The 26,500-nt window shown below is 46.4% G+C and overlaps 2 protein-coding genes across 3 annotated transcripts in view; both read left to right on the top strand.

Moving 5' to 3' along the window:
• The first annotated feature begins 1,146 nt into the window (after positions 1 to 1,146).
• Positions 1,147 to 8,333, top strand: LOC307086247 (annexin A13-like). Of its 2 annotated transcripts, none has more exons than XM_079751391.1 (11): positions 1,147 to 1,247; positions 1,848 to 1,923; positions 2,009 to 2,103; positions 2,709 to 2,876; positions 3,486 to 3,519; positions 5,083 to 5,162; positions 5,475 to 5,543; positions 5,641 to 5,742; positions 5,967 to 6,042; positions 6,310 to 6,422; positions 6,830 to 8,333. In XM_079751391.1, exons 1-11 carry the CDS (start codon positions 1,233 to 1,235, stop codon positions 6,947 to 6,949), a joined length of 948 nt encoding a protein of 315 aa, XP_079607517.1. In that variant the 5' UTR covers positions 1,147 to 1,232; the 3' UTR covers positions 6,950 to 8,333. The 2 variants fall into 2 exon arrangements, with proteins under 2 accessions (XP_079607517.1, XP_079607516.1); XM_079751390.1 differs by having other exon boundaries at positions 2,706 to 2,876.
• Positions 8,334 to 22,385: 14,052 nt separating this feature from the next.
• The window catches only part of LOC307086210 (amyloid beta A4 precursor protein-binding family B member 1-interacting protein-like), a 12,176-nt gene continuing 8,061 nt past the window's right edge, over positions 22,386 to 26,500 (top strand). Inside the window, exons 1-5 of the mRNA XM_079751348.1 lie at positions 22,386 to 22,429; positions 23,983 to 24,042; positions 25,615 to 25,696; positions 25,974 to 26,284; positions 26,393 to 26,464. Coding sequence (XP_079607474.1) covers positions 23,983 to 24,042; positions 25,615 to 25,696; positions 25,974 to 26,284; positions 26,393 to 26,464 — 525 coding nt within the window. The 5' untranslated portion in view covers positions 22,386 to 22,429. The remainder of the gene's footprint in view (positions 22,430 to 23,982; positions 24,043 to 25,614; positions 25,697 to 25,973; positions 26,285 to 26,392; positions 26,465 to 26,500) is intronic.

Genomic DNA, 26,500 nt, shown 5'->3' with positions numbered 1-26,500 from the left:
TAACATAATGCAACATTCCTAATAGACTAGCAGCACCTCCACCATAAACCACTCACCTACATTGGCTCCAGACCATGTTGTCCGTCCAGCTTTATTTGCTGCACGCTGTGTACACCGTGTATCACAACATTGGATGTTTGGTTTCATTGTTCATCACCCGGAAAAAAAAGAGAACACCTTAAATGACAAAGTGACCAAAAAAACGTTGATGTTGACGAGCCAATCGAATCAATTCATGTATGAAGTGTTTCTATATCAACAAAGCAAGTTGTTCCTCCAAAAAATATATATATACACATTTAATGACAAAAGATACAATGTGATGCACAGTTTATTTGTAAACCACGGCCTCATGCTCATATCTATGTTTTAATCAGAGGACTTTATAGACAATATGTGAAACTATTACTTGCGCACTAATTGTATTGTATGCCAAACAGATACTATGAACTGTCGTAGACTCCACAATGGAATATTTCTGTTGTACATTCAGATCGTGTTCTGTTGTATTTGCATGTAAATAGTACAAATGTACAATAAATATTTCTAGCAAACCTTACCGCTATCGGCTTATTTTCCCCTTTATCCTAATCGAATGTGTGCATGGGAATAATAACTGAGCTAATATCCGTTTTGTTAATAGGGCTTACCCTTAATTTAAATAGGCCTGTATTTGAGCACATGCCTATGTTGCTTCTCTTGTTTCATTTTCGCTACAACATCGCCCCCTATTGGATACTCTGACTCGTGCACCTGCTCTTATTTAGGAGGTTAGTTCAATTACTTCAGAGCTCTTCACAAAACGTGTTACGAATTTGTATTATTAAGAATGAGTGTAGATGCATTTGAAAGGGATAGACCTGCAAATAAGGCAGTAAGAGCAATATAAGCAAGAGCAGTCTACAGAACGGTACTTCAATCATTACTATGTTTTTTGAGGTAAAGTACATGAAGAAACTAAAATTAAAACTTGCACCTCACATTTTTTTAGTCCAGTTTTTTTCCATCGTTATTCCTACGTCCTCGTCCTGTCTTGTTGTGTCCAACGTCATCGATGCAGCATCGGAAGGGCCGGGGTGCGGCCTCCCTTCCGCCCTCCCTCCCTCCCTTCCTCCCTCCCTCCCTCTCTCCCTCGCTCAGCTCTCATTCTGCAGCCGCTGACCGGAACAGACGCGTCTCACCCTCCTCTGGCCTTCCCTCTAACCTGACTTTATAACCAAACGGAAATCATCATGGGCAACGTGCAGGTACGTAATCTCATGCAAAGTGGTTTTTAGGTCAAAAACTAGCTAACATAAATGCACACTACTTTATAACATATAGCACAACTACTGCAGAACATTATTTATGGTCAGGACAACGCAAGTGAATTCAGCGAATATGCTTTTTTTTTGGGGGGGGGGGGGGGGGGGGTCCACAAACAATTCAGCGAATATGCTTTTTCGTTTTTGGGTCACAAACAAATCAAGTCTCGGTTTGGAAGATTTAAACTCGCAGATCGAAGGACGCTTGGATGAATCAGGGGAATGCGGCTACAGGCCGTGGTACCACGGTTCGGGGGGGGGCGTGGTACCGAGGTGGGGGGGAACGCAACACCGTGCGGAATTTGCAAAAGTCGCGAGGAGGCCGCTTCCTCGCGGGCGATGACTGAGGCCGCATTGTGCTCCACGGGGAGTGGGCGAGACGCAGCCTCACCACCGCCACAGTGTATCATTACTGCAGCCTGAAGCTGCTGCTCCGCGTGACTCAGCTAGTCCGGGCTACACCCTTTTCAAAGCACAACGTAAATGTAAACAAATGACCTTGCTATTGGACGAGGATTTACATGTCTTTTGTCTGTTCCCCAGCCTACCGTCGTCCCTTGCGAGCAGTTTGATGTTACAGCCGATATCAAGGCCCTGCGACAAGCCTGCAAAGGCTTAGGTACGTTAGATGATAATTAGTTGCATTTAATAGCTGTTAACTTTAACTTTGATACAATGAGCTCAAGGTATGTGTGACTTCCCAGGGACGGATGAGGCAGCCATCGTTGAGATCCTGGCCAACCGCTCGGCTGCCCAGCGGACGGAGATCAAACAGGCCTACTTTGAAAAATATGACGACGTGAGTATTTAACCTTCATCCCCTGGGACCCCAACCCTTCTGTGTGTGTCTCTCTCATCCATTTCCGGGCTCTGTCTCTCTTTCTTTCCTCTTATTGTCTTAACATCATTCACTGTGTCATTCATTCTCTCTCTCTCACCCTCTCTCTTTCTCTCTCTCTCTCATGCCCTCTCTTTCTGTCTCTTTCTGCTGCTTATTGTCATCAGAATCATACCATTGTTCAACATAATCAGTCTTCTCTCTCTCTCTCTCTCTCTCTCTCTCTCTCTCTCTCTCTCTCTCTCTCTCTCTCTCTCTCTCTCTCTCTCTCTCCCCTCCTCCCTCTCTCTCTCTCTCTCCCCTCCTCCCCCTCTCTCTCTCTCTCTCCCCTCCTCCCTCTCTCTCTCCCCTCCTCCCCCTCTCTAACTCTCTCTCTCCCCTCCTCTCTCTCTCTCTCTCTCTCCCCTCCTCTCTCTCTCTCTCTCTCCCCTCCTCCCCCTCTCTAACTCTCTCTCTCTCCCCTCCTCTCTCTCTCTCTCGCTCTCTCTCTCTCTCCCCTCCTCCCTCTCTCTCTCTCCCCTCCTCCCCCTCTCTAACTCTCTCTCTCTCCCTCCTTGGCCCAGGAGCTGGAGGAGGTTCTGCGTGGCGAGCTGACCGGGAGCTTTGAGAAGGCCATCGTGGCCATGCTGGACCCGCCTCACGTGTACACCGCCAAGCAGCTGAGGAAGGCAGTGCAGGGGGCGGGGACAGACGAGGCCGTGCTGGTGGAGATCCTGTGTACCGCCAGCAACCAGGTGGGCCCCAGGGCTGGGCGGGGCCACGGACCAGGGCTGGGCGGGGCCACGGACCAGGGCTGGGCGGGGCCACGGACCATGGCTGGGCGGGGCCACGGACCAGAGCTGGGCGGGGCCACGGACCAGGGCTGGGCGGGGCCACGGACCAGAGCTGGGCGGGGCCACGGACCAGAGCTGGGCGGGGCCACGGACCAGAGCTGGGCGGGGCCACGGACCAGAGCTGGGCGGGGCCACGGACCATGGCTGGGCGGGGCCACGGACCATGGCTGGGCGGGGCCACGGACCAGAGCTGGGCGGGGGCTTTGAAATGCGGAGCAACATTTATTCTAAATGAATTCAAACTCCTTTAGCATGGGACATCACATTTTGTGTTTACAGATGGATATTTGTATTTCTATTGTTTCAAATTCAAGTTCCATCAAAAAATAAGATCAAATATATATATTCATATTATTTATGCAATGGCAAGACTGCTTCCGCTGCTGGTACTCCCACAGTGGGGGGAATATCATGAATGTTATATTATCTTCATTGGTATGGTCAGAGTCCCGGTGAGCAGACGATGGAGGGGGAGCTGATGCATCTGCTTCCCTCCTCCCTCTGCTTTAGGATATCGTGAGTTACAAGGAGGCCTACGCCCAGCGTGAGTACGCAGGCCCCGAGTGCCCTCCTCTGTCCACACGGAGCCTGCTGGGTTTCCTCACTCCCTTGGTCGCTTGCATCATGTTTCTCTTTCACCACCGCCCTGAAGCGACCCAGAAAGGCTCAACATGAAACATCTCATCTCTCTTACCAGACTAAAACATCTCGTCTCTCTTACCAGACTAAAACATCTCATCTCTCTTACCAAACTAAAACATCTCGTCTCTCTTACCAGACTAAAACATCTCATCTCTCTTACCAAACTAAAACATCTCGTCTCTCTTACCAGACTAAAACATCTCATCTCTCTTACCAAACTAAAACATCTCATCTCTCTTACCAAACTAAAACATCTCATCTCTCTTACCAAACTACAACATCTCAACTCTCTTACCAAACTACAACATCTCATCTCTCTTACCAAACTAAAACATCTCAACTCTCTTACCAAACTAAAACATCTCAACTCTCTTACCAAACTACAACATCTCATCTCTCTTACCAAACTAAAACATCTCAACTCTCTTACCAAACTAAAACATCTCATCTCTCTTACCAAACTAAAACATCTCGTCTCTCTTACCAAACTAAAACATCTCGTCTCTCTTACCAGACTAAAACATCTCATCTCTCTTACCAAACTAAAACATCTCGTCTCTCTTACCAAACTAAAACATCTCATCTCTCTTACCAAACTAAAACATCTCATCTCTCTTACCAAACTAAAACATCTAATCTCTCTTACCAAACTAAAACATCTCATCTCTCTTACCAAACTAAAACATCTCATCTCTCTTACCAAACTAAAACATCTCATCTCTCTTACCAAACTAAAACATCTCATCTCTCTTACCAAACTAAAACATCTCATCTCTCTTACCAAACTAAAACATCTCATCTCTCTTACCAAACTACAACATCTCATCTCTCTTACCAAACTAAAACATCTCAACTCTCTTACCAAACTAAAACATCTCATCTCTCTTACCAAACTAAAACATCTCATCTCTCTTACCAAACTAAAACGTCTCATCTCTCTTAACAAACTGAAACGTCTCATCTCTCTTACCAAACTAAAACGTCTCATCTCTCTTACCAAACTAAAACGTCTGGAACATGATTGCTTCAAATGCAAAACAATGCTTAAAACACACAGACGGACAGAATTTCAACTCAACAAGAAACCATGAAACATATTAAAGGTCCCATGACATGCCACCTGGTGGGGTGTGATTAGCCGTTACAAGCCGTTTTGGAAATCTGCTCCTTATGACATCACAGGTGGCCGTGTCCACCTAGATGTGTGACGGATAGATTACCAATGTTTGCTACAGTCCACTGGGTAGGCTTGGTAGACTGATCTATCCGTCACACATCTAGGTGGACACGCCCACCTGTGATGTCATAAGGGGACTTATTTCCAAAACGGCTTGTAGCGGCTAATCACACCACACCTGGTGGCACGCCATGGGACCTTTAAAACAAACAGTGTGACCCTAATAGTGTGAGAGGTCCATGGTGGGCTTCAGGACCGTAGATGGATCCCTAACGGTGTCTTCCACAGTGCATGAGTGTGAGCTAGAGGCGGACATCGAGGGGGACACCAGTGGCGATGTGAGGAACCTGCTCATCGCACTGCTGCAGGTAAGCTCATCATGCTAGCTGCAGAGGACCAGGGTTAGCATCGGCTGGATTGTGACCAGAGAGAGGCGGAGTCAGAACAGCCACAGGGCGGATCCCACTTCCTCTCCCCTGACTTCTGCTCATTACTCACATCCTTCTAGAAGTCCTGTTCTTGTAGTAGTCATGTCTTGGCTCAATGCTGTCACTGTTTCCGCCCTAAGTCTTTCTTCCTCACGCTCACCATTTGCACTCCGTATCTTTATCATTACTATCTAGATATAAAACAGATCTATATAGCTCTAATCCTCTTAAACCCGTCCTTGAACCCCCTAGGCGGGCAGGGAGGAGGGCTATGAGGTGGACGAGGACCTGGCAGAACAGGACGCACAGTCTATGTTTGAGGTGAGCTGGGCCCACATTACAGATACTCCTTTGAAAAGGCTGCTGCTGAACGCAGAGCAAAACCAGTTCTGCGCTGAATAATGCTCTCCTCTGCCAGGCGGGGGAGGGACGGTTTGGCACCGACGAGTCCACCTTCACCAACGTCCTGGCCCAGAGGAACTACCTGCAGCTGCAGGCCACCTTCAAGGTGTACGAGAAGGTAAGAGCCCACCTATTTTGACCCGGATCACAAAACTTTATCGCCCATCAACAGTGTGGCAAACATTTGTTTGACGCATTAGAACATTGCACAAACAATGACATGCAAGACGTGACAACACGCTGATGTTGACTTCCTACATTTGTTCTATTTTGCTATAAGTCTATATCTCTTTGTGTGTGTGTGTGTGTGTGTGTGTGTGTGTGTGTGTGTGTGCTCGCTAGCTCTCAGGAACGGACATCTTGGACACCATAAAGAGCGAGGCTACAGGCACCCTGCAGGACTGCTACGTCACCCTGGGTGAGAATGGACACCAGTAGGATCAGTGGGAGTTGCTAGGGGGACCCAGCCATAATTACTGGGTCACATCTCCGATGCACTCCTCAGAGGAGCCTGGAGGAGAACCAGAGCAAGATGTCTGCTCCCAAATGGCAAATTCAGTCATGGATTCTGTCCTAAAAGTGCACAGCTTAAATAGATTCACTAATGCCTCACAGGAACTATTAATGGCTTATGTTATACTCTGTGTGTGTGTGTGTGCGTGTGTGTGTGTGTGTGTGTTCCCAGTGAGGTGTGCTAAGAACCCTCAGCTGTTTTTCGCACGGCGCCTCAACGCGGCCATGAAGGGCGCCGGGACCGACGAGGACACGCTGATACGTATCGTGGTCGGCCGCTCTGAGGTGAGCGTGCGTGTGTGTGTGGGTGTGTGTGTGGGTGTGTGCGTGCGTGCGTGGGTGTGTGCGTGCGTGGGTGTGCGAATGTCCCTGTGTATTTCATCTGTGTTTGTGTTGTTTACCTTTTGTAAATGAATCATGCATGCTTCATTTACAAATGTAAATGAAACAGTCAGTATGATGCTTTAATGTTTAATTACTGTACAGTTTTAATTTGTAAAGAAAAAAATGTAAACATCTATTCGGTTAATTTTGATTGAAGCCTCTTCTCTCTCTCTGTCTCGCTCTCTGTCTCTCTGTCTCTCTCCCCACCCACTTCTATATTCACTCATAATCTCTTGTTGTCTTTAAACCTGTTGAATTGTAGGATTTTTGATAGACATGAGTGCTCTTTATTGTGTTGCCCTGGTCAGGTGGACCTGGAGACCATCAAGGACATGTACCTGGAGAAGTACGACGTCACGCTGAAGGAGGCGCTGGACTCGGAGTGCAGCGGGGACTTCAAACGCCTTCTGATGGAGATCCTGCACTAAGCTAGCGCGCTAACGTGCTAACTGTCCCGCCCTCCTCTGAACCGACCTGGGAGGGTCGGTTCAGCCAAGGTTCAGCTTCGCTGCCCTCTCATTTTGTCAGATTCGCCTCCTTCTCCCTTGTCTCTACTATCAACTGTCACTTGGTCTTTCCTTTTATTTGCCCTTATTGATGGTCTGATGCCCCTCAAATAATCCTTCTCAATACATCTGGCTTCATTTACAGTCTGATCATCTGTATTTATCCAGCACTAGTTTGGCCATGATACAGTCTTTATATTACACTATAACACATTATATAACATGGCCCTTGCATTATTCTACATTACACAGAACAATTACAAAGCTTAGACGCTTGAGTTTATGCACCCTTCATAACTGGGCTGGTCGTATATTCCTGTTCTGTGTATCGGTGCTTGTATGAATCAGTATTTCTGACATGTAAAGGGATAATGCGCGATATAAGATGCAGTCCAGTCCATGTATTGTGGAATACAACGTAGCCAAATGATGCTTCTGAAGGCCTGATGCGTATCAGGAATAAAATAAAAGAGAATAGCTCTTCATCCATAACCGCGTTCTTCCGTCGCACTCCTCCCCCCCAAACGGGATTGGCCCACCCTACTAAACCGGACGTGTCTATCATAAGTCCATATACTGCAGCATATCTTGCTGGGCAACAGCTGGGTGTTCTGCCTGACCCAGTGTTGTGCCTGCCACGCCCCTATGTGTTCAGACCGCTTGTGTCTTCATCCTAACCCCTCGCAATGCGCCTTTCAAATCCACGGGAACAATCGCAGCCTTAATGCAGACCGTAGATACTGTTGAATGTAGTCGTCTAGTATGGGCCCTTTATCAGCCACCTTCTACTGTTTATACGCCTTAACCCGCCATCGTAGTAGTCAACACACTGAGGCCGTGTCGCGATACAACAGTAGCAGCGCACGTTATCCTTCTGTGGATGCGAGCGTCACTCAAGTGCCCAATGACTCAGAAATCACACTCCACTGATTTATACACCATATTCCGTGTGGGATTTTTAACTTTATTTGGGAGTGTGACATCTATTAACAAGTAACAGTTTCTAGTCCCAGCCATACAACTGCCTTTTTGCACATTTACTGTGGCTGGTCTGCATCTTTTAATGTTCTATTTACTAACAAAGAAAAACTCTTTATTACACTTCTACTTCTACTTCTACTACTCACAAAGATTCTGAGAAGTTAAGAGTACATGCAAATTTACTGACTGAAGACTAGAATACCCTCACAGATTTTGACTATTAACTATTTATTCATTAAATTATATATTGGTGATGCACTAAAATGCGTATTTAATATGTATTAAGGACTAAATATTCCACATGTGAAATACATAAATGCTATTAATAAATTATAACTTGAAAAACAAAAATCCAGCGTGTTTTATTTCCTTGTCCGCCAGAGGGCACTATAATACTGTGTTTAACTGAGTTCCAGGCCTGATACATAGCTTGACATGAATCTTTATTTCATTTCTTAACCTCCAAATAAGCCGTTATTTACATTTTAGTTATTGTGAGGGTTAAGGTTATTCTCTGTACTATATTTCAAACAGTAGGCCTAGCTCTTTATTTGTTAACATTAGCCTACTCTTGCGGTTATTCAAAACGATGAGGCTGTCCTTGTTTTATCAGACTGTATGAACTACCAATCCCTCCCAGGTGTAGAAGATGAATGTGTTTGCTTAAAGGGGATTCTCCATCCTCCTGTGTGAGGGTCCAGTGAGCCGTCGTGAGCCGGACATGTTTTCACTGGTTAGCACGAGACATTTACCATAATGCATTTCTATGGAAGCAGCCAAACCGTTGGTTCACAGCGCCTTAGAAAAAGAGCAAACAAGCTGCCAAACTGCTTCCAGATGAACCAGAACCACTTTATCTCACTCTATCCCTTTGTCTGCTTTTCCCCACTCTCATTCTTCATCCTCTATTTTTCTTTTTCTAAATAGTAAATAGTATCCGTGCATGGACAACAATGGCGATGCTATCCACATTTTGCAGACACTTTTATCCGAAACGACTGCAGCGTGTTACAATTCATGTCCCTTCAAGAAGTGGCAAGGCGTCATTTCGGAAGCCTGCCCAAAAGTAAACAGATAATTGGAAGTTAGGGTCGAAGAAAGGGTGCGGAAACAGATTCTGAACCAAGTAGTGTGTCTGCGTGTGTGTTTGTTGTGTGTGTGTGTTTTTTAATCAATGCCATAGGCAAGTCCAGGCCTGTGAGACACCCGTCTGTTTCATTGTTATTCCAAAAGGTTCATGTCTATCTTCAGGTTCTGCTCAGCGCATGCTGTCCAGGCCGTAATGAAGGGTTCACAACCTTGTTCTGAAGGCCCCTCAGCCTTTTGGTTGCTGCTCAGAACTCCACATCTATCTATCTGAGCTTCTGGTTATACCGAGGCAATCATAGCAGGCCCACCACTAAACACACCAAGCTGAACACACGGAGAGGAAAAAACACACAATCTGGAGTCCGTATGGGACCATTTCAAACAGGTTTTGAGCTGTTATTACTCCTTTTAAAAGACACTTAATCCCTAATGTAGCCTTTAATTTTTCCTTTTCTTTTTTTGTGGCCGCGTAAAAAGATAAAGCATGATCAGGTTTTGAATTGGCTAGTTTCCATGTAGATAAAAACCACAAGGGGTCATACACTAATCGTTACCATACTGTTGAAATTGAATCATTGTCTGAGCAGGTAAGGTAGGTAATCCCCTCTCTCTCACACACACATGTGAGGGCTGGCTTGTGTTATGCAGTATGATAATGCACTAGCAGGGCAAGGGTACCAAACATCGCTGGGTGTTTGTCAGTTGGTTGTATGACTATTCCCTGGTTTATTTTTTCCAGACAGACCTGCTCTCCCCCCCCCATGCCTCAATTCAAATTCAACTCTTTGTTTTTCGTAGTTAGCGGTTCTGTTTTATGCTTGTTAGTTATTTCCTTTTTAGGCTAGATAGTGAGCTACTTTTTAAGCTTGTTTTTGCAGTAGATGATTAGAGGTCCAGTAAATCTAGCTATTTTTACACTAATCTGTTTGTATATTCAGTAGTGAGTAAGCTAGTTTTTATAAGAGTTACTACATAGTTTCTTAGTTCCTATGTCCCTTTGCTAGTTCCTATGCTACTTCATGTGTTAGCTGTCCACATATCTTCATATGTTATTCCTATGCCAGTTGATAAGCTAGATGTCTACACTGCCTGTAAATAAATGCTCCCTGCCTCTTTGGAAGTATTGTTTATCCCAAGGCATGGGCTATAGAGTAACTGTAGGGAGAGTTTGGGTGGGAGGGTCACTACTTCAAAGAGAAGGGGTCGAAGAAATGAGCCATTTCAACAAGTTTTGTTCTCCTGCGGAAACAGAACCACAGCAGTAAAGGCTGTTTGGTGTGTGTCTGTGTGTGTCTGTGTGTATGTGTGTGAGGTGACCGCTCGTACTGTTTACTGGCACTCTAATATAATTTTCAACTGTTTTGATTCATGGCAAAGAACCTGGCTCTTTGATGCTTTATGCGAAACATGTGCGGCCTGCTTCTGCTTGCAGGCAGCACCTGTGTTTGATTGAAGCCACGTCTACACACCTCCCTGCTGACGTTGAGGCGTGGATTATGGACAAAGTTTGAGATGAGGGTTTTTTTCTGTAACGGTTCACAGGTTTTTTTGGGGGGTTTAAGGTCCAACATGTGTAGTCCTACCAAGTCAGGTCAAGTCACAAATCACCCGTGCATATATAGCCTTTCATGACAGTTACAGTATCTGATGCAGTGTGGAGGCCTATTTGTGTGTCTCATTGTGTGTTCGGCAAATGCATGCCAGTGTGACCACAGCTGATGCCCTTGTAATGAAAAATAAAATACTGCTGGTGTCAATCACAGAAAGCGTTATTGCATATTCCAAATACAGTAGACCCATGCAGGCTGAACACAGAAGCAACCGTAAAACACATCTGGCAAAACAAATTTATTGGATTCACTTAAAAAAAAAACTTAATTACAGTTTGGATTTGGTCAACTTGTGCCGGAGTTTGCGTTCAACCACTTGTTTACTGTAACATTCCCCTTCCATTGGGCGGATGAAATGGCAGGGATCTGGTCCAACACATGGGGGGTTCTTTAAGTTGGAAATATGCATAAAGTGGTCATCAAACAAGGCCTTCAGTGGGCATTACAAAAATAGGGTCTAACTTGAAACACATGCTCACTGAATAAGACACTCGTAAAATAGAACCAGGGTGTTCATTCTCTCTGCAGGAAGAGAGAAGCCCAGCTACATAAAGAACAGACAAATTACATGGAGATCATCAGAACTACAAACCCTGAACTACTACTCATGGACTCAAACCTTCATTCCATTGATGTTATTACAAATAATAGAGATCAGGAAGCTATTAGTTTATATAAATGTCATTATTAAAAATGTTACGTAAAATAAATACCTTAATATAGTTAAATATATCTGCTGTTATAATTAGATATGAGTATTTATTTATAATAAAATATGTCTATGATAGTTACATTTATCACAAAAACAAATTAAACGTGGCGGACCTTAAGAAATGATGTAATATTGACTGATAACAGGATATATGTCCTTCGAAAATATACAGCATTAACCGAGGTAAACACATGGTACCCTCTCAGTTAGCCCAGCGTGCTACACAGCCACCCAGAGGATTGATACCCCACTTCCTGCCTGGTGGCTGATCTGGTTGACACGCCCACGCACGCAGTCCAAGGTGAAGAACACGGCCGTGCCGTTTCGCACCTGGAAGGACGCCCGTAGAGCCACACTGGCCCAATGGCTGCCCTCGGGCATCTGCCCCCCAACCTGCTGGCTCAGTAGGACGGGTTTCCCTCCCTCCACCGTACCTCTCTCTCCGCCACCCTCCCCTCGCTTCTCTTGGTCGCCCCGCCGGAGCAAGGTCACCTTCAGCAGGCTGCAGGAGTGGATGAGTTTAAGGTCCAGTGCCATGCTTGCCGTGCCACTCTCCCTGAAGACGAAGTCTCGTTTCTGCTCTCTGGGACCCTTCACCGTCATGGCCATCTGGGGGACCTGGGGCGAAGTCTGCTGGAAGAACAGGGGTTTGTTACGGACGGCCCCGGACAGGAGGCCCGCTTGGGCCACGGACGCTGCCAGCGAGGAGGAGATGGCGGCGGGCACCCAAACCAGACTTAGGATGCTGATGCCTGTGCCGTCGCCAAAGTAGCGCACGTTGCACTGGGCAGGGCAGAGCACTTCAAAGGCCAGTGTGTCCCCATGGTCAACCCTCGCTGCCCCGGACAGCGAGACGGAGGTGTCCCGGTAGTGGACGCCTGGTTTGAAGGTGCGGGACAGCTCCACGCCGGTGCCATTGCGGTTCAGGTATGCCAAGAGATGGAAGCCCTCGTTGACGCAGGCCTGGCCCATGGAGTACAGCGCCTGCTGGAAGACGAAGCGCACGGTGCCACTCTCTGAGAAGCGCACACCCCGCCCGTCATGGGTCAGTCCCAGCACGTAGGGGTCCGAGGCAAAGGTGGTCTTGAACACGGGGCGGTAGTTTGTGTGGTAGTGGGCTGAGGCCACCGCCTGCGCTGTCATTGCGACCGCTCCGGTGTCGTGGGACAGCCAGAGGAGGCTCAGGGGAGAGCCCGGTGGGTCGTACAGCTGCAGCCCGTCGCTATGGTTACAGTGTTGTGTGGCGCTCTTCAGGAACAGGGATAGGAGGTAACCGGGGGCAACCACCGCCACTCCGCTGATGCTTGCGCTTTGAAGCGAGCGGCCCTCCCGCTGCTCCACACGCACACCGCTGAGGTCGCGTCCCTCTTCGGAGCCGTCGTCCGTGGCGTTGAGACGCAGGCACACCTGGACGAAGCTGCGACAGCCGTGGCTCAGAGACAGGTTCTCGTCCAGCCACACCAGGCCGTGCTGCATCAGCACCAGCCGGCCGTCCTCCGCTGACACCAGCTCCCCGTCCTCCCGGCCCTGGATCCGCAGGGGCACGCTGGGAAGGCTGTGGCCCAAGGCCTGGCCCCGGGACGCCGGGGGCAGGTCCACCTCACCCGCCCAGGAGAGCGACAGGGAGAGGGGGGATGAGGCGTCGCCAGAGGGTGAGGTGGAGCACACGGTGTCAGTGGTGAAGGTGCAGTGGGCCACCACGGGGTCGCCCTCGCACTCGGAGCAGGCCTGGCACTCGTCCATGTCGATGTTGAAGAAGTAGCTGTGGCTGCACATCCCTGAGTTGGCATCGCGCTCTGTCATGCCCTGGCATCTGAAGCCGCCTGGGGGCCAGCACAGAGGCAGCAGATCGATGGTCAGGTTTGTACGTGCTGATCGGGGGTTAAATACAGAGTTTGAAGTGTTTTCCTTTTACCTGGAGTGTTGAGACACTTTTGTGAGTCCCCACACTGGTTTGATACCTCAAGGCATTCGTCTCTGTCCTAGAACATTCACAAAAAGAATACGTTCAGAACAGTTTCAAACTATTCGCACATCAAGTAATTGTCGGGACAACTTTGCTGACCTCATATCGGTGTTGAGTCTAGCTTAGAACACGCCTCATTCATCAAGAGACCAAATATTAATTAGTCCAAACATTATGACTATTAATTGGTAAAACTGAAAAAGAACAATATGCTACATGTTCACAGTGTAGATATATTTGTGAATATACTGGCACATTTTCTTCTATTTTGTTGTTTTAACTATTATGCCTTACACATAAATAACTAAATTAAGTTATCGATGCAACAAATTATTTTACCATATTAATTATTTTCTACTCATTTTAGTATAGACTACCAGTATAGTAACAATTACTATCAAAAACCCTACTGTATATTAAGACAAAACATTTATGAACATAATGTACTACAGTTGTATTTAATTACTACAATAAATTAATATTATACAGACTGACAATGCATCCAATTTGATAAAAATAGGACTGAAAAGAGAGACTTCCCATGCTAGGATCTACGTATTTCCTGACTCTTGAGTTAACTTTGTGTTCAACTATGTTGTCCATTTCCTAAATTAAATCAACCCCTAGGCATCACTGAAACACAGACACATTACTTGCAACTCCCCATTTACTTCCACTTATACTTGTTTGCTTGGAAAGATCTGGGTGACCAGAGGCACTAGGTCCTAGAGGCACTAGGTTCTTGACGAGAACAATGCTCCACGACTTTATGTCCGGCAGGCTACGCTGCCAATGCCAACGTGTCTCTTATGTTAGGAACTCCTTTGTTGAACAGATTCTAGCCGGCGCTACTGATGCAAGTAGTGTCTCTGAAACTCAAAATTCCCCTGCTGGAGCAGGAAGAACTTTCACCATCTGTGTTAGACGAGCAAGAGAGTCATTGGAATCGGTGGACAAATGAACAGCAGCTGATTATGGAAGCTGATTCTGCCATGAAAGTAACGAGAACTTTAGGGGTATGTTTGCTGTTTAGCTGGAGGAAAATACATCCAGCATTATACTTGCAAGCCCAATCATACTCTCTTATATCTCTCCAACATGTGGAGCATGTGGGAGATCCAAGGTCCACCCCTTTTCTGACATTGAAGTCTTCTCAGCTGTTTGATCCATATTTGAAGGTTCTCTTGGCAAGCACTAGCAAAATTGGTCCCACGGTCCAAACAGCTCTACTTGACTTGACCTCTGACAGCCGGGAAATGCTGTGAATAATAGAACTTGACGTTTCAAGGAATTCAATTGCTTCTATATGATCCGCCCTCACGTTTGTCAACGGAGGGTCTTGTGAGCGGCAATTGGCAGGAAGACTCTCAACGCGGTAGTGGGCTCTGGGTCTCCTGCAAGTTACACCCTGCTGGATGGTGTTGCTTACTTCTCTCTTGCCAAAGGCAAGCTGTCTCAACTGCTCTCTCTTTGAAAGGTCGGCCTTGAAGGGAAGTCTGTTTAAGATATTGACTCACATGATGCTTGGCATGAATAACTGAGAGGGTCTTTTCACCCAGACTGAGATTTGAATCAAGGTGGAAAAATTGGAAGCTCTAATTAATCCATGCCTCCTCCCTTTCTGGGGGAAACGAGGAGTCCCTGTTGCCAATTATTCCTTCAGTTCCATGTGTATGGACTTACCTTGGAGAGTGACTGGTGCGACAAAGCCCAGCGATATAGAGGCTATTGATGCTGTTCAAGACACCCTGTTGAGTGGTGACTTCGCTATCTGCCTTGAGGTCCACATTTAAACCGAGGCTGGGTTGAATGACCACCTAGAGATCTAGGTCTGTAATATCAGTAGCATGATCTTGGGATAGGAACTTGGCGACTATGTACCAGGTCTTTGCCAGAAAGCAGACGAGTGTAGAGAGGGACTTCAGACCGTCATCCTCATCTCCCTTCTATTACTACAAATCAGTAAAACACCTTGTGGAGTGTGTGTGGACGATGGCTGGTTTAGGCAGCCTCACCTGCCCGAGTCAGACTGATTGGACTATCGGGCTGCACACTTTTGGAGATTGAGCAATCAATGTGCAAAGGTTAAACTAGCCATCACCCACACACAAACAGTGAGAGCCTCCTACATGGCAACATGGAGCACCAGTGCCATGAATTATTATCTGGAAACTATACACTAGACCAGAGTTAAAGACCGCCACCCTGCGACCTTGTGTTTGGAAGAGCCCAGTGAAAGAAGCCTAGGTGATGTTTTGCAGCCGCCTAGCATATTGTGTAGCATCGTTATTGTTACACAACTATTCAATGTCAGCTGTGAATGCGAAGGCTTCCTCTCTATATTGTATCTGCACACCCAGAGTGATATTTAACTCAGGCCCTGTTAACATCACTTCATTGAGCGACACTCCCATGTACAAGGCTCTAGACCCAAACAAACTCGTTCTCTAAACTTCTGAGTGGAGATTGACATCAGAGGGTGATGCTGTGCTCTTGAGCCAGATCTTTATTTTGGTTCCTGGGAGCCTGTCCAAGTTGGAGGGCTGTTTGATGTTTATCACTGCCGCATTCAAAACATTGACCATAAGGCACAGCATCTAAAAAAAAATAATATTGGGATAGAATGGAAGCTTCTGCACTATGAGATTAACACCTCTTGCCCTTTTGAGGATGGAAAGATCATGAAAATCTACCCTCTGCCTTTGCTGACTGGAGCTCTATCAGCAAGTCGTTTAAGTTTCTCAGCTTTGGATAGTCTGTCTTAGTTTTTCTAAGACGCAATAAACATTATTGACCATACGCTGCCAGAGACATTGCATTTAAACAGAGGTGGCTGATCAAAACGGGAACTGAAAAATGAAACTCACCGCCAGGGACCACTTGATTCCTTGCTCTGAGATAATCACGTTGATTTACGTGATTTCCTTAATTACAACCACTAGCCGTCGATCAAGCGCATAATTACTTGCAATTTAACATGAACAACCATTACAAAACAACAAAAGGACTAGGGTTAGGATTAGGGTAAACTGGTTTTGTTGGAGGGAGAGACGTCTCTGTACTGGCCTGGCAGATGCGGTCAGCGTGGACGGTGCACTCGGCCACCATGAAGAAGCCAGCGGGGCAGACGGTACAGCGCTCACAGCCGGAATGACCGGTGCTGAGGCTGCAGTACTCCTCAGTGCCACAGGTCCCACAGGCCTGCAGGGGGCGCCCGACCTGCTAGTACAAGTCAACACAACGTCAGGGGGAGTACACTTACAGCTGGCAGACATTCAGCATTGCAACAGGGCAGTGTGACAACAGGTCATTTAGTACCACTTCTCTAACTTGAGTTATTACAGGTGAGTCGTGGATCAATCGAAGAATTGAAGATCAATTTTGGAGCACCTGCAAAAGTGCCCTCGCATGAACAAGTCTAAATGAAATATGTGTGTGTGTGTGTGTGTGTTCCGAAGCCCAGTTTTATGGCCAGATTCAGATCTAACAGCTTACATAAATATTTGGATTTAAAGAAGGTTGTGCAATCGTTTCAAATTTTGGTATTTTATGTCAGCTGAAAATGAGGATGAATGAATAAATATTGTGTGTTTGTTTTAAAGTGAGCCTTGTCAGATTCAGTTTAGGGTCATGGGGCCCCCATGTGTTCAATCACACATGCGCTGCACTGCCCACTCTTTAGCATAAAGTTCACTGAAGGTTAACCTTTTCCCGTCCCATCTACACAACGCTAGCATAGTCTTTACATCTATATCCTTCCTTTCACAACCTAGTCCTTATATATGTATATGTCCTTCAAGTTTTCACAACATAGTATTCACAAGTCTTTGTAAATTATTCTATGTTTCTAAAGATAATATATTTTAGTATTTGGTGTCTGCTGTAAGCGAATGGATATTGTGTGTTGTCGTGTTTTCATCTGAGCTATGAATGACGACTTTAGGAATCTGATGATGACACTTGAAGTTAGGGGCACTACTTTATGGTGGGAAAACAATCCTCATCCTCCCCTTGACCTAGTGAGGTCCCGGACCTCCCCCTCCTCACCTGCACGACCCGGGCCTCCATGTCTGCCCTGTGCACGGCGTAGGCCTGCTGTGTGTGGTGGGCCCGGACCGGGCTGCCCCTCGAGTGCTCCAGCTCTCCCAGGAGGTCCTGGAAGGACATCTGCTTGATGTTCTCCAGCAGAACGCTGTACTGGGCCTTCACCTGCCCCATAACAATAGATGGGATAAAACGACAACAATAGCTCCAGTGTCCCCACAGAGGGCCACCGGCACAAGTATTCTATAAGGTCTCTGCCAGGACTCTAAAGGGCTCTACAAGAACTCTAAAGGGCTCTAAAGGGCTCTACAAGGAATCTACAAGGACTCTAAAGGGCTCTACAAGGACTCTAAAGGGCTCTACAAGTATTCTATAAGGTCTCTACAAGGACTCTACAAGGACTCTATAAGGAATCTACAAGGACTCTAAAGGGCTCTACAAGGATTATATAAGGTCTCTGCCAGGACTCTAAAGGGCTCTACAAGGACTCTAAAGGGCTCTAAAGGGCTCTACAAGGAATCTACAAGGACTCTAAAGGGCTCTACAAGGACTCTAAAGGGCTCTACAAGTATTCTATAAGGTCTCTACAAGGACTCTACAAGGACTCTATAAGGAATCTACAAGGACTCTAAAGGGCTCTACAAGGATTATATAAGGTCTCTGCCAGGACTCTACAAGGACTCTAAAGGGCTCTAACAACTATATAAGGAGTCTATAAGGACTCTACAAGAACTCTAAAGGACTTTAAAAGGACTCTAAAGCACTCTAAGAACTATATAAGGACTCTAAAGGACTCTACAAGGACTCAAAGGACTCTAAAGGGCTCTAAGAACTATATAAGGAGTCTATAAGGACTCTACAAGGACTCTAAAGGACTCTAAGGACTATATAAGGAGTCTATAAGGACTCTACACGGACTCTAAAGGACTCTAAGGACTATATAAGGAGTATATAAGGACTCTTAAGGGCTCTAAGAACTATATAAGGAGTCTATAAGGACTCTACAAGGACCCTAAAGCACTCTAAGGACTATATAAGGAGTCTATAAGGACTATACAAGGACTCTAAAGCACTCTAAGGACTATATAAGGAGTCTATAAGGACTCTACAAGGACTCTAAAGGGCTCTACAAGGAATCTACAAGGACTCTAAGGACTCTATAAGGACTCTACAAGGACTCTAAAGGGGTCTACAAGGAATCTAAAGCACTCTTAGAACTATATAAGGAGTCTATAAGGACTCTACAAGGACTCTTAAGGACTCTAAGAACTACATAAGGAGTCTATAAGGACTCTAAAGGGCTCTAAGAACTATATAAGGAGTCTATAAGGACTCTAAAGCACTCTAAGGACTACATAAGGAGTCTACAAGGAGTCTACAAGGACTCTACAAGGACTCTAAAGCACTCTAAGAACTATATAAGGAGTCTATAAGGACTCTACAAGGACTCTACAAGGACTCTAAAGCACTCTAAGAACTATATAAGGAGTCTACAAGTACTCTAAAGCACTCTAAGGACTATATAAGGAGTCTACAAGGACTCTAGGGACTATATAAGGACTCTACAAGGACTCTAAAGGGCTCTACAAGGAATCTACAAGGACTCTAAAGCACTCTAAGAACTATATAAGGAGTCTACAAGTACTCTAAAGCACTCTAAGAACTATATAAGGACTCTATAAGGACTCTAAGGACTATATAAGGACTCTATAAGAGCTCTACAAGGAGTCTCTTGCTTTTGGTGAAACAGTACAACTTTGCTCTGCTCTACTTCCTGGGATTTTGTGATCCTCCCGGTTCCACAATCCCCCACAGTCTGTCCTCCTTAATCGAGCACAGTCTACTTGTGCGTTTCTCCCCCACTCCCATCACTTTATCTCCGTCATTAACCTTCATTATGGTAATTATCCCGAGGCGAGATTGAGATGAGGAAATGTTCCTTACGTGGTCCATCTGCTCGTACATCCTCCGCTGTTGCTCCAGGATGTCTCGCTGCTGGCTGACCAGCGCCCCCTGCTGGCTGTCGAGCAGGCGCTGCAGCTCCTTCACGTCGGCCTGCTGGACCCGCAGGGCCTCGATCAGCGCCTCCTGGCCCTTGGAGAGACGAAGCTGGAGCACCAGGGCATCTTCAGGAACCTCGTTGGTGCCTGGCACCGTTAACATAACACAGCAGAATTCAGAATAAGAAGATGTGCCTTTTATAAAAGTCTGAAAACCAATCTATTCAGGATCTCCAGTCTGATCAACTGGTCTCATGGACACTTTGGGAATAAGACGCTGCAAAGACTTTCACAGTCAGTTAAATCCGATGATTTGATGTTATTTATCTGTATCGGCTACTATTTCATTTATTTTTTACAAGCCTACGAGCCGTTTCACAAACTTTGAAATTAAATTTGATTTAATGGATACATTCCTTCAATCTACACGTCACACTAACGGTCGGTATCGGTATAGATTTATGAATTGCTAAAATATAAAAGTTCACGCTCATTGAGGGCGTTATGACGTCACGGTCTAGCGCCCACCTGGCTTCATGTCGCACGTCAGCTGGACCCCCAGGGAGGAGGGGGAGGAGGGCGTCCCGCCGCTGTCTGCCAGGTCGCCGAGGAACTGCGCCGCCCGTTCCGTCACGTGCACCGGCGAGGGGCTCGCTCTCCCAGCCGTGTCGGCCCCTGGGGGCCCGCAGCCGGGCCCGACGCACGGCGGGGGCTTCTGGCGCAGGCGCAGAGGGAGTTTACACTCGATGCCCTTACAGTCCCTCTGCGTGGCCGCCTCCGTCCTGCTGGAGGAGATCCCGCTCTGGCACTTCCCACCATGGCAGTCCGGGTGGAACACCTCCGCCGTGAGGGTCCGCGGGTTGGTGGTCCTCGTACCCCCCGTGTCCCCCCCCGGCGGGCGTGTGAACCCCGCGGTGTAGGGCCTGGACGGCGCGCTATGCACCTGGCGGTGGAGGGTCTGAGCGTTCACCTGCTGGTACCCGGGGAAGACCTGCGGTGGCCTGGCCTGTGCCGGCGGACTGACGTGTCGCCGCGGGGTCGATGCCTGCCCCCCCGAACAGTACTCTCCGACGCACGGTTTGCTCCAGTCCTGAGCTTCTGGGAAGCAGTGGGACCCCCTGCAGATCTGAGCAACACTTTGTCCTCTGCCAAATAAATATGTGAAGCATAGCAAAGACATTCCGGTGAGGAGCGCCATGTTCCTGGAAGAGTTGAGAACCTGCACAACGGAATAGTGATGAGAAAGAGTCCGGGAAGCCTCAATCACGCATCCTGAGTCCCTTAAGAATTATCCGATATAGAGGAACTATTGGAGGGAAACTCGAAAATAAATAAAAGCGTTAATAATCCCCCGAAAAAAAAACAAAATACTTATAGTCCCCCGTCTCCACCCATAAGTGTTTCTCAGCGAGTCGGCCTTGCGTGTCCGCTGGAGAGCAGTGGGGCCCGGGTAGCGCTGGAGAGACGGTCCGTTTGGGGGAGCGGTGGAGAGAGGCTCCGTGTAGCCCGATGTGCAGCCTCAGGCCCGGGGAGGAGGGATGGAGAGGAGAGCTCCGTCTACATGTGGCGCTCCGCGGCTCTAATCACCAACAGGTTTCCCCAGTGGTCTTAAATTAACCCCTGGCGTCTCAGACATACCAGTGCGCCCAGTCATCCGCTTCCATTGATGCTGTGCACGTGTTAGATATTTGGAATATTTTTATCTCTTTCTTTTTCCTTTCTTTTTTTCATGTTTCAGCTTTAAGGAAATACCGGGCCATTGGATATTTATCATTTCCCTGAAAAAGTCATGAAAGTCTTTCAAAGATGACGAAGAGCCTATGGTGCTTTTTCTTTTACACCCAAGTGGCCAAACATTGTATAATATTAACGGCAATGGGTGAGTAATATAAAGGGTCTAAGAGTATATAAATTGGTATAATTATAGATGATAGTTTCTTTTTTTCTCTCTTCCTCTTTTTCTCTCTTTCTCTCTTTCACTCCTTCTAAATGTCCAGAGGTTTGTGTAAACAATGTTTTTTTATCCGGTATAGAGCGCTTTGAAGAGCATTAGTGCAGGGGGTGTGGTCTGCAGAGGGCCATCGTTGGACTGTAACACTCTTTATTGCTCCTCTTCATTTCTCACTCCTTCCTCGCCCCATTCCGATGTGATTAAAGTGGTTGAACCTCAAACCACACAAGTTGTTGCGCTCTCATTTCATCAGCCCTTCCCCTCGGGTCTGGTGCTTACGTCAGGAACACACACTTTACTCTATTGGATACCTTAGTGCACCCATTGTACCGTACATACTCTACACATATACTGGGCCCTCATTAGTCACTAATTAATCACATCTGTAGTCGATGATCCTGACTTAGAAAAACAAAACAAATGCACACACAGACAAAAACACAAAGATACTCTCTCTCTAACACACACAGGCACAGAGAACCCCCAATTGCATTCAAACACACACATGGCAGAGTGTTTTAATGTGATGAATTACAGGGGTGAGATGTTCAGAGGGGTGCTGTCTAATGCTCAGGGTAAACGGACCACACATGGCGGTCACATGGAGTCTCATGTATATCATTAGCCTTCTTTTAAACACACAACCCTGTTTTTAAAACAACGTACCTCCAAAACGATATATTAGCAACAGCAGGACATATTATAAAGATAGAGATAAGATAGAGATCCTGAACGAGAAGTTCAAGCGTGTTGCTCACACAATAGAGACAGGGCCCTGGAAGGGATGTGTGCTTGTGTGTGTGTGTGTGTGTGTGTGTGTGTTTGCGTGTGTGTGTGTGCGTGTGTGTGTGTGTGTGTGTGTGTGTGCGTGCGTGTGTGTGTGTGTGTGTGTGTGTGTGTGTGTGTGTGTGTGTACTACTAGGAAGAACTACTTCCTCATTGGACAGGAAACCCAAAGCTCTATGTCACAGTGATGATGAGTTGACCATTCTTTAATGACTGACATCGAACTGGACAAGCCACCTCACCTCCGCCAGACGACAAGACAGGTAGACTTTGAGTTCTCAATATTTATGGAGATTTATTGATGGGATTTTTAAATGTAAGTTAAACTGATATAATGATCTGTTGAGTAGTCTATCAGGGGCTTTGATACAAAGCAATTTAGTAAACTCAGGAAATTAAGTTGTTAGGGGGGTTAGACATTTTGCTCAAGGAAAGGCTGTGGATATTTGCAGTTCTGTATTTAATATTAAATCATTAGAAGTGATTATCCAGAGGATGGCGTTCAGTCCTTTAAGATGTCAGGTAGTGGAACTAAATGCATAAATAACTGACATCACATCTTTCCTCATAATCCATTCCTTTATAAACAGGCCTCATCACAGCTTGAATTGTTTGACTCTGGTCTGTTTAAGAGTGAAATACTTCAGCAGAACCACATCAGCAGTGTGTAAGACAAACATATGGTCCTTTACGACTACTGCCAGCCAATAGTTAATTATTTCACTCAGTCAGAAAAACACAACAGCATGACAGAGTCCTTGGCCACAAGAAAGCAGCAGCCCTATACACAAGTCTGTTTACTCTCTGTTGGGAGGCATTGCTGCATTGCGAGGCCCCTGGCTTGGATGGGCCCCAGCGGCTGACAGGAAGACCACTGGCATAGAGACGTGGTGCATGATGGGAAACATGTTGGATGTTTGCTGTGTGTCGTTTGAACATTAGATATGGGAGAGAGAGAGGGTGTGGAGAATGATTAGTGACGGTCGCTTTAAAGCATTAAGGTGCAGAGTGGGGATGCAATGCTGTGCCTTAGTTAGGTATGTGTAGAAAAAACTCCATCATTCATGGCTGAGAAGGCCCAATCCTTCTGAGGTCAAAGTGAACTTTACCTCGACTTTCATCGAACATAAAAATACAAAGACACATTTTTCGATTGTAAGAGGATGTCCTTATCGTAGAAATCTATCTGTGTTCTGGTGGATGAGGGTTCCATGAAGTTACACTGAACACCACTTCTGGTCACCCTTTTATCAGCCATTTTGTGGTTTGAATCTTTTTTTAAAGTGTGATCTTCTCCTCTGGTTGCTTATCGGCCGGCAAGGTCTTAAATAAGCATGTTATCAAGTGGTCCGATTAACATTCAGAGCTGAACGCTGAATGCTGGTTTCCGCAGTCTAGCGAGGATGAGCGAGGCGGTGTGGTACTTAAGCCACATGGGCCATTTAGAATTTATACATTTCTTTAAAGTTAATGTCCACATGTCTGAAGCTGAGCCTCGGGCTGTTGTCTCTGATTGGAGTGGGAGGATGGCCAGTTCAGACCAAATCGGTTTTTGGAGACCAGATTTTGAACACACAAAAAAATCAGCAAACAGAATTGTTTCTGTTTAAGCAGACTTTATCCTGTATGTTCTACAGCCTAACAGAGCCTTTACCTTTGACTGAGCTTTAAACAACAGTTGAAGTTGTATTTACTGCTCCAGCTTCATCTTCTGATTGTCCTGCTGAATATAATGTTGCTGTTGGGTATGATTTAAGAATCTTAAGTCTGGTTTGAGTTGATGTATGTTTCAGTAGCTACTTGTATTTGTTTCCAGATGGACGAGATAGACACCATGTTCATCGACCTCCTGGGAGAGATAGATGTTCTCAAAGAGGTCAGTATGGATGTGTGTGTGTGTGTGTGTGTGTGTGTGTGTGTGTGTGTGTGTGTGTGTGTCTGTATGCGTGACTGAGTGTATGCGTGCATTGACATGTGTGGGTTGACATTTGCGTGTGTGATTGTGACCATTGGTTCAAGAAAAGAATCCGCATTAGATAGTGTCTATATTTCTATTCCAAGCCGAGCTCAACTTCCCAAAATGCACCACTCTGTTTCATCAGCGACCAGATCAAATAAATATACCACACATCTTTGCACCATTCATCCTCTTTTTTCCTTCAAAGCGACCAGATGAGCAGGGATTCCTGCCCTCATGTGCTCGTCTCGGAGGTTTGAGGAATCTTTTAGGTCGGAAAATGTTTGCAACCTAAACTAATCTTTGTTTTGCCTCTGCTTCCACGCAAATAGTTTTTAATCAATATCCAATCAACGTCTGCCTCTCACATCGACCTCGAATTACAGGCCTTTTGCATAGCAACAAATTCAGGGATCAGAAGTCGCTTGCCCGTGGTTACCAGTTCAGGGCATATATACAGGACCTTTATGAGACTTGTAGACGTGTAATTTCTGTTAAAGGTGTATTCATAATTCTTATACCCCTTCACTGATATACATAGTATATATATGTGACCCTGCCCCAAATGCATTTCACACCACTCTGCCTGAGTGTGGTCCCGTCCCCAAGGTCGCCAAACTGAGTTCAGCGCTGGCCAGTCAGAGCCGGGGGTATCAGCATCGGGAGGGTTTAGCTCCAGGCCTGGGGGTCTCTGTTGTACTTAAGAACAACAAGGCAGAGGTCGTCACACGTACACGGATGGGTTCCTTGTGCTCTGAGTCCTCTTATCTGTCTCTGCACTACAGCATCCAGATTAGTACAGGCCTTAGAATGCCACAATGTCTGGAGTATATCTATCGACCGTATAGAAGGGTGTCTGCTGACAGTCACCACTGGCCACCCTAATGAACATCTACGCAGCCTGCGAACACTTTTCTACACATTAACTGACTTGCTTACTAACAAACAAATGAAAAGTACGTTATCGCACTAGCAGACAAACAAACTAACTGTAAAGTAACTAACCACTAGCTTGCTACCTAAATGAGTAGCGTCAGGTTTCATATCCCCTGCCAAAGGCCGTGTGGAAGTGGGATTTATGCAAAAGCTGTGTACAGGGCCGGTCCGTGAGATGCTGTTCAGATGTAGAGCGACAGAAACCTCTTCTCACATCTCCTTCTCTACGAACACTGGTTTCCATTGTTTAAGGTAGCCTACTTATGATTGGTTAAGATCTGGTTTCCGTTGCTCATGAAAGGTTGTTTTTTTTGCTATGAATCTAAAATGACTACGATAATGTAAAGGGCTATAGAGGAAGGGTCTTTAAATCTCTCAATAACGCATATGGTGTGAACCTATTTATTCTGGAGCAGATGTTCTCTGCTGTATCGATGTGCAATAGGCCGATGTATCCAGACCAGACACAACATGCTGCCTCTAAACCTCTGGCACTTGCTTGGCATTTATAAGTGTGATTTATGAATAAATATGATAATATAACTGTCTCTATAGAGTCTGGAGACGTCGGGCACTCCTCAACTAGAACGGGACTCAGAGGCAGACCACTTCTCCTTTGGCTTCTCGAACCTCAGAGGTGAGCGTATACGTATCAAGGATTTTTTTATGTCGTGAAGAATAGGTTAAAAAGGATACTCGTAATAGTAAAGTTATTATTAGCAGACGCTTTTAACTATGTAAGGGACCAGTGGGTGGCAGTAGTCTCAAAAAGTGCTCAAAAAGTATTTATTACATCATGTTAGCCGTTGTTTGTGTATTTATTCTTCATAAGGTTGTCTCGAGTTTATTTTAGCTGTTTCGTTTACCAGCCAGTTGAATTCAGGTGGTCAGGGCGTCGTTTCACTTCTTTACAGAGTCTCTGAACCAGCTGGAAGAGCAGGACCTGGACAATCTGGTGGCAAGCCTGACCCTAGACCCGCCCGGGACCCCTGACCTGACCCTGGACCGGCCCGCGACCCCCGACCTGACCCCCGACCTGACCCTGGACCGGACCCCAGTTCAGAAGCACGTCCCCCATCAGAACCATGTCCCAGATCAACAGCTCCTGCCGATCACCTGCTCCATCTCCCGTAGCGGCACCACCCCCAACGGCGGCCCCTCCCGGGGCCCTGAGGCGGTCCCAGGTCCACTCTGCCGTGGGTCCCCTCTCACACAGCCCCACACGGTCAATATGAAGATTGGTTTCAACGTCACAATGCAGACATGGTGATCAATGATATCCAGGGTGTTCATGTGTTCATCCTGTTTATACCACGACTGTCTCCGCCAATAGAGTCCAGTCCAGGGGAAGGCAGACAAGGTCAGACTGGCACTGGAGAAACTCAAAGAGGCTAGGGTTAGGAAGGTACCGCCTTCCTACCTTCATATCCATCGCTCACCG

The sequence above is a fragment of the Pollachius pollachius genome (assembly GCF_949987615.1).
Source record: "Pollachius pollachius genome assembly, chromosome: 14".
In the NCBI taxonomy this organism is placed as follows: Eukaryota; Metazoa; Chordata; class Actinopteri; order Gadiformes; family Gadidae; genus Pollachius; species Pollachius pollachius.
This window is presented reverse-complemented; position numbering and strand designations above follow the sequence as displayed.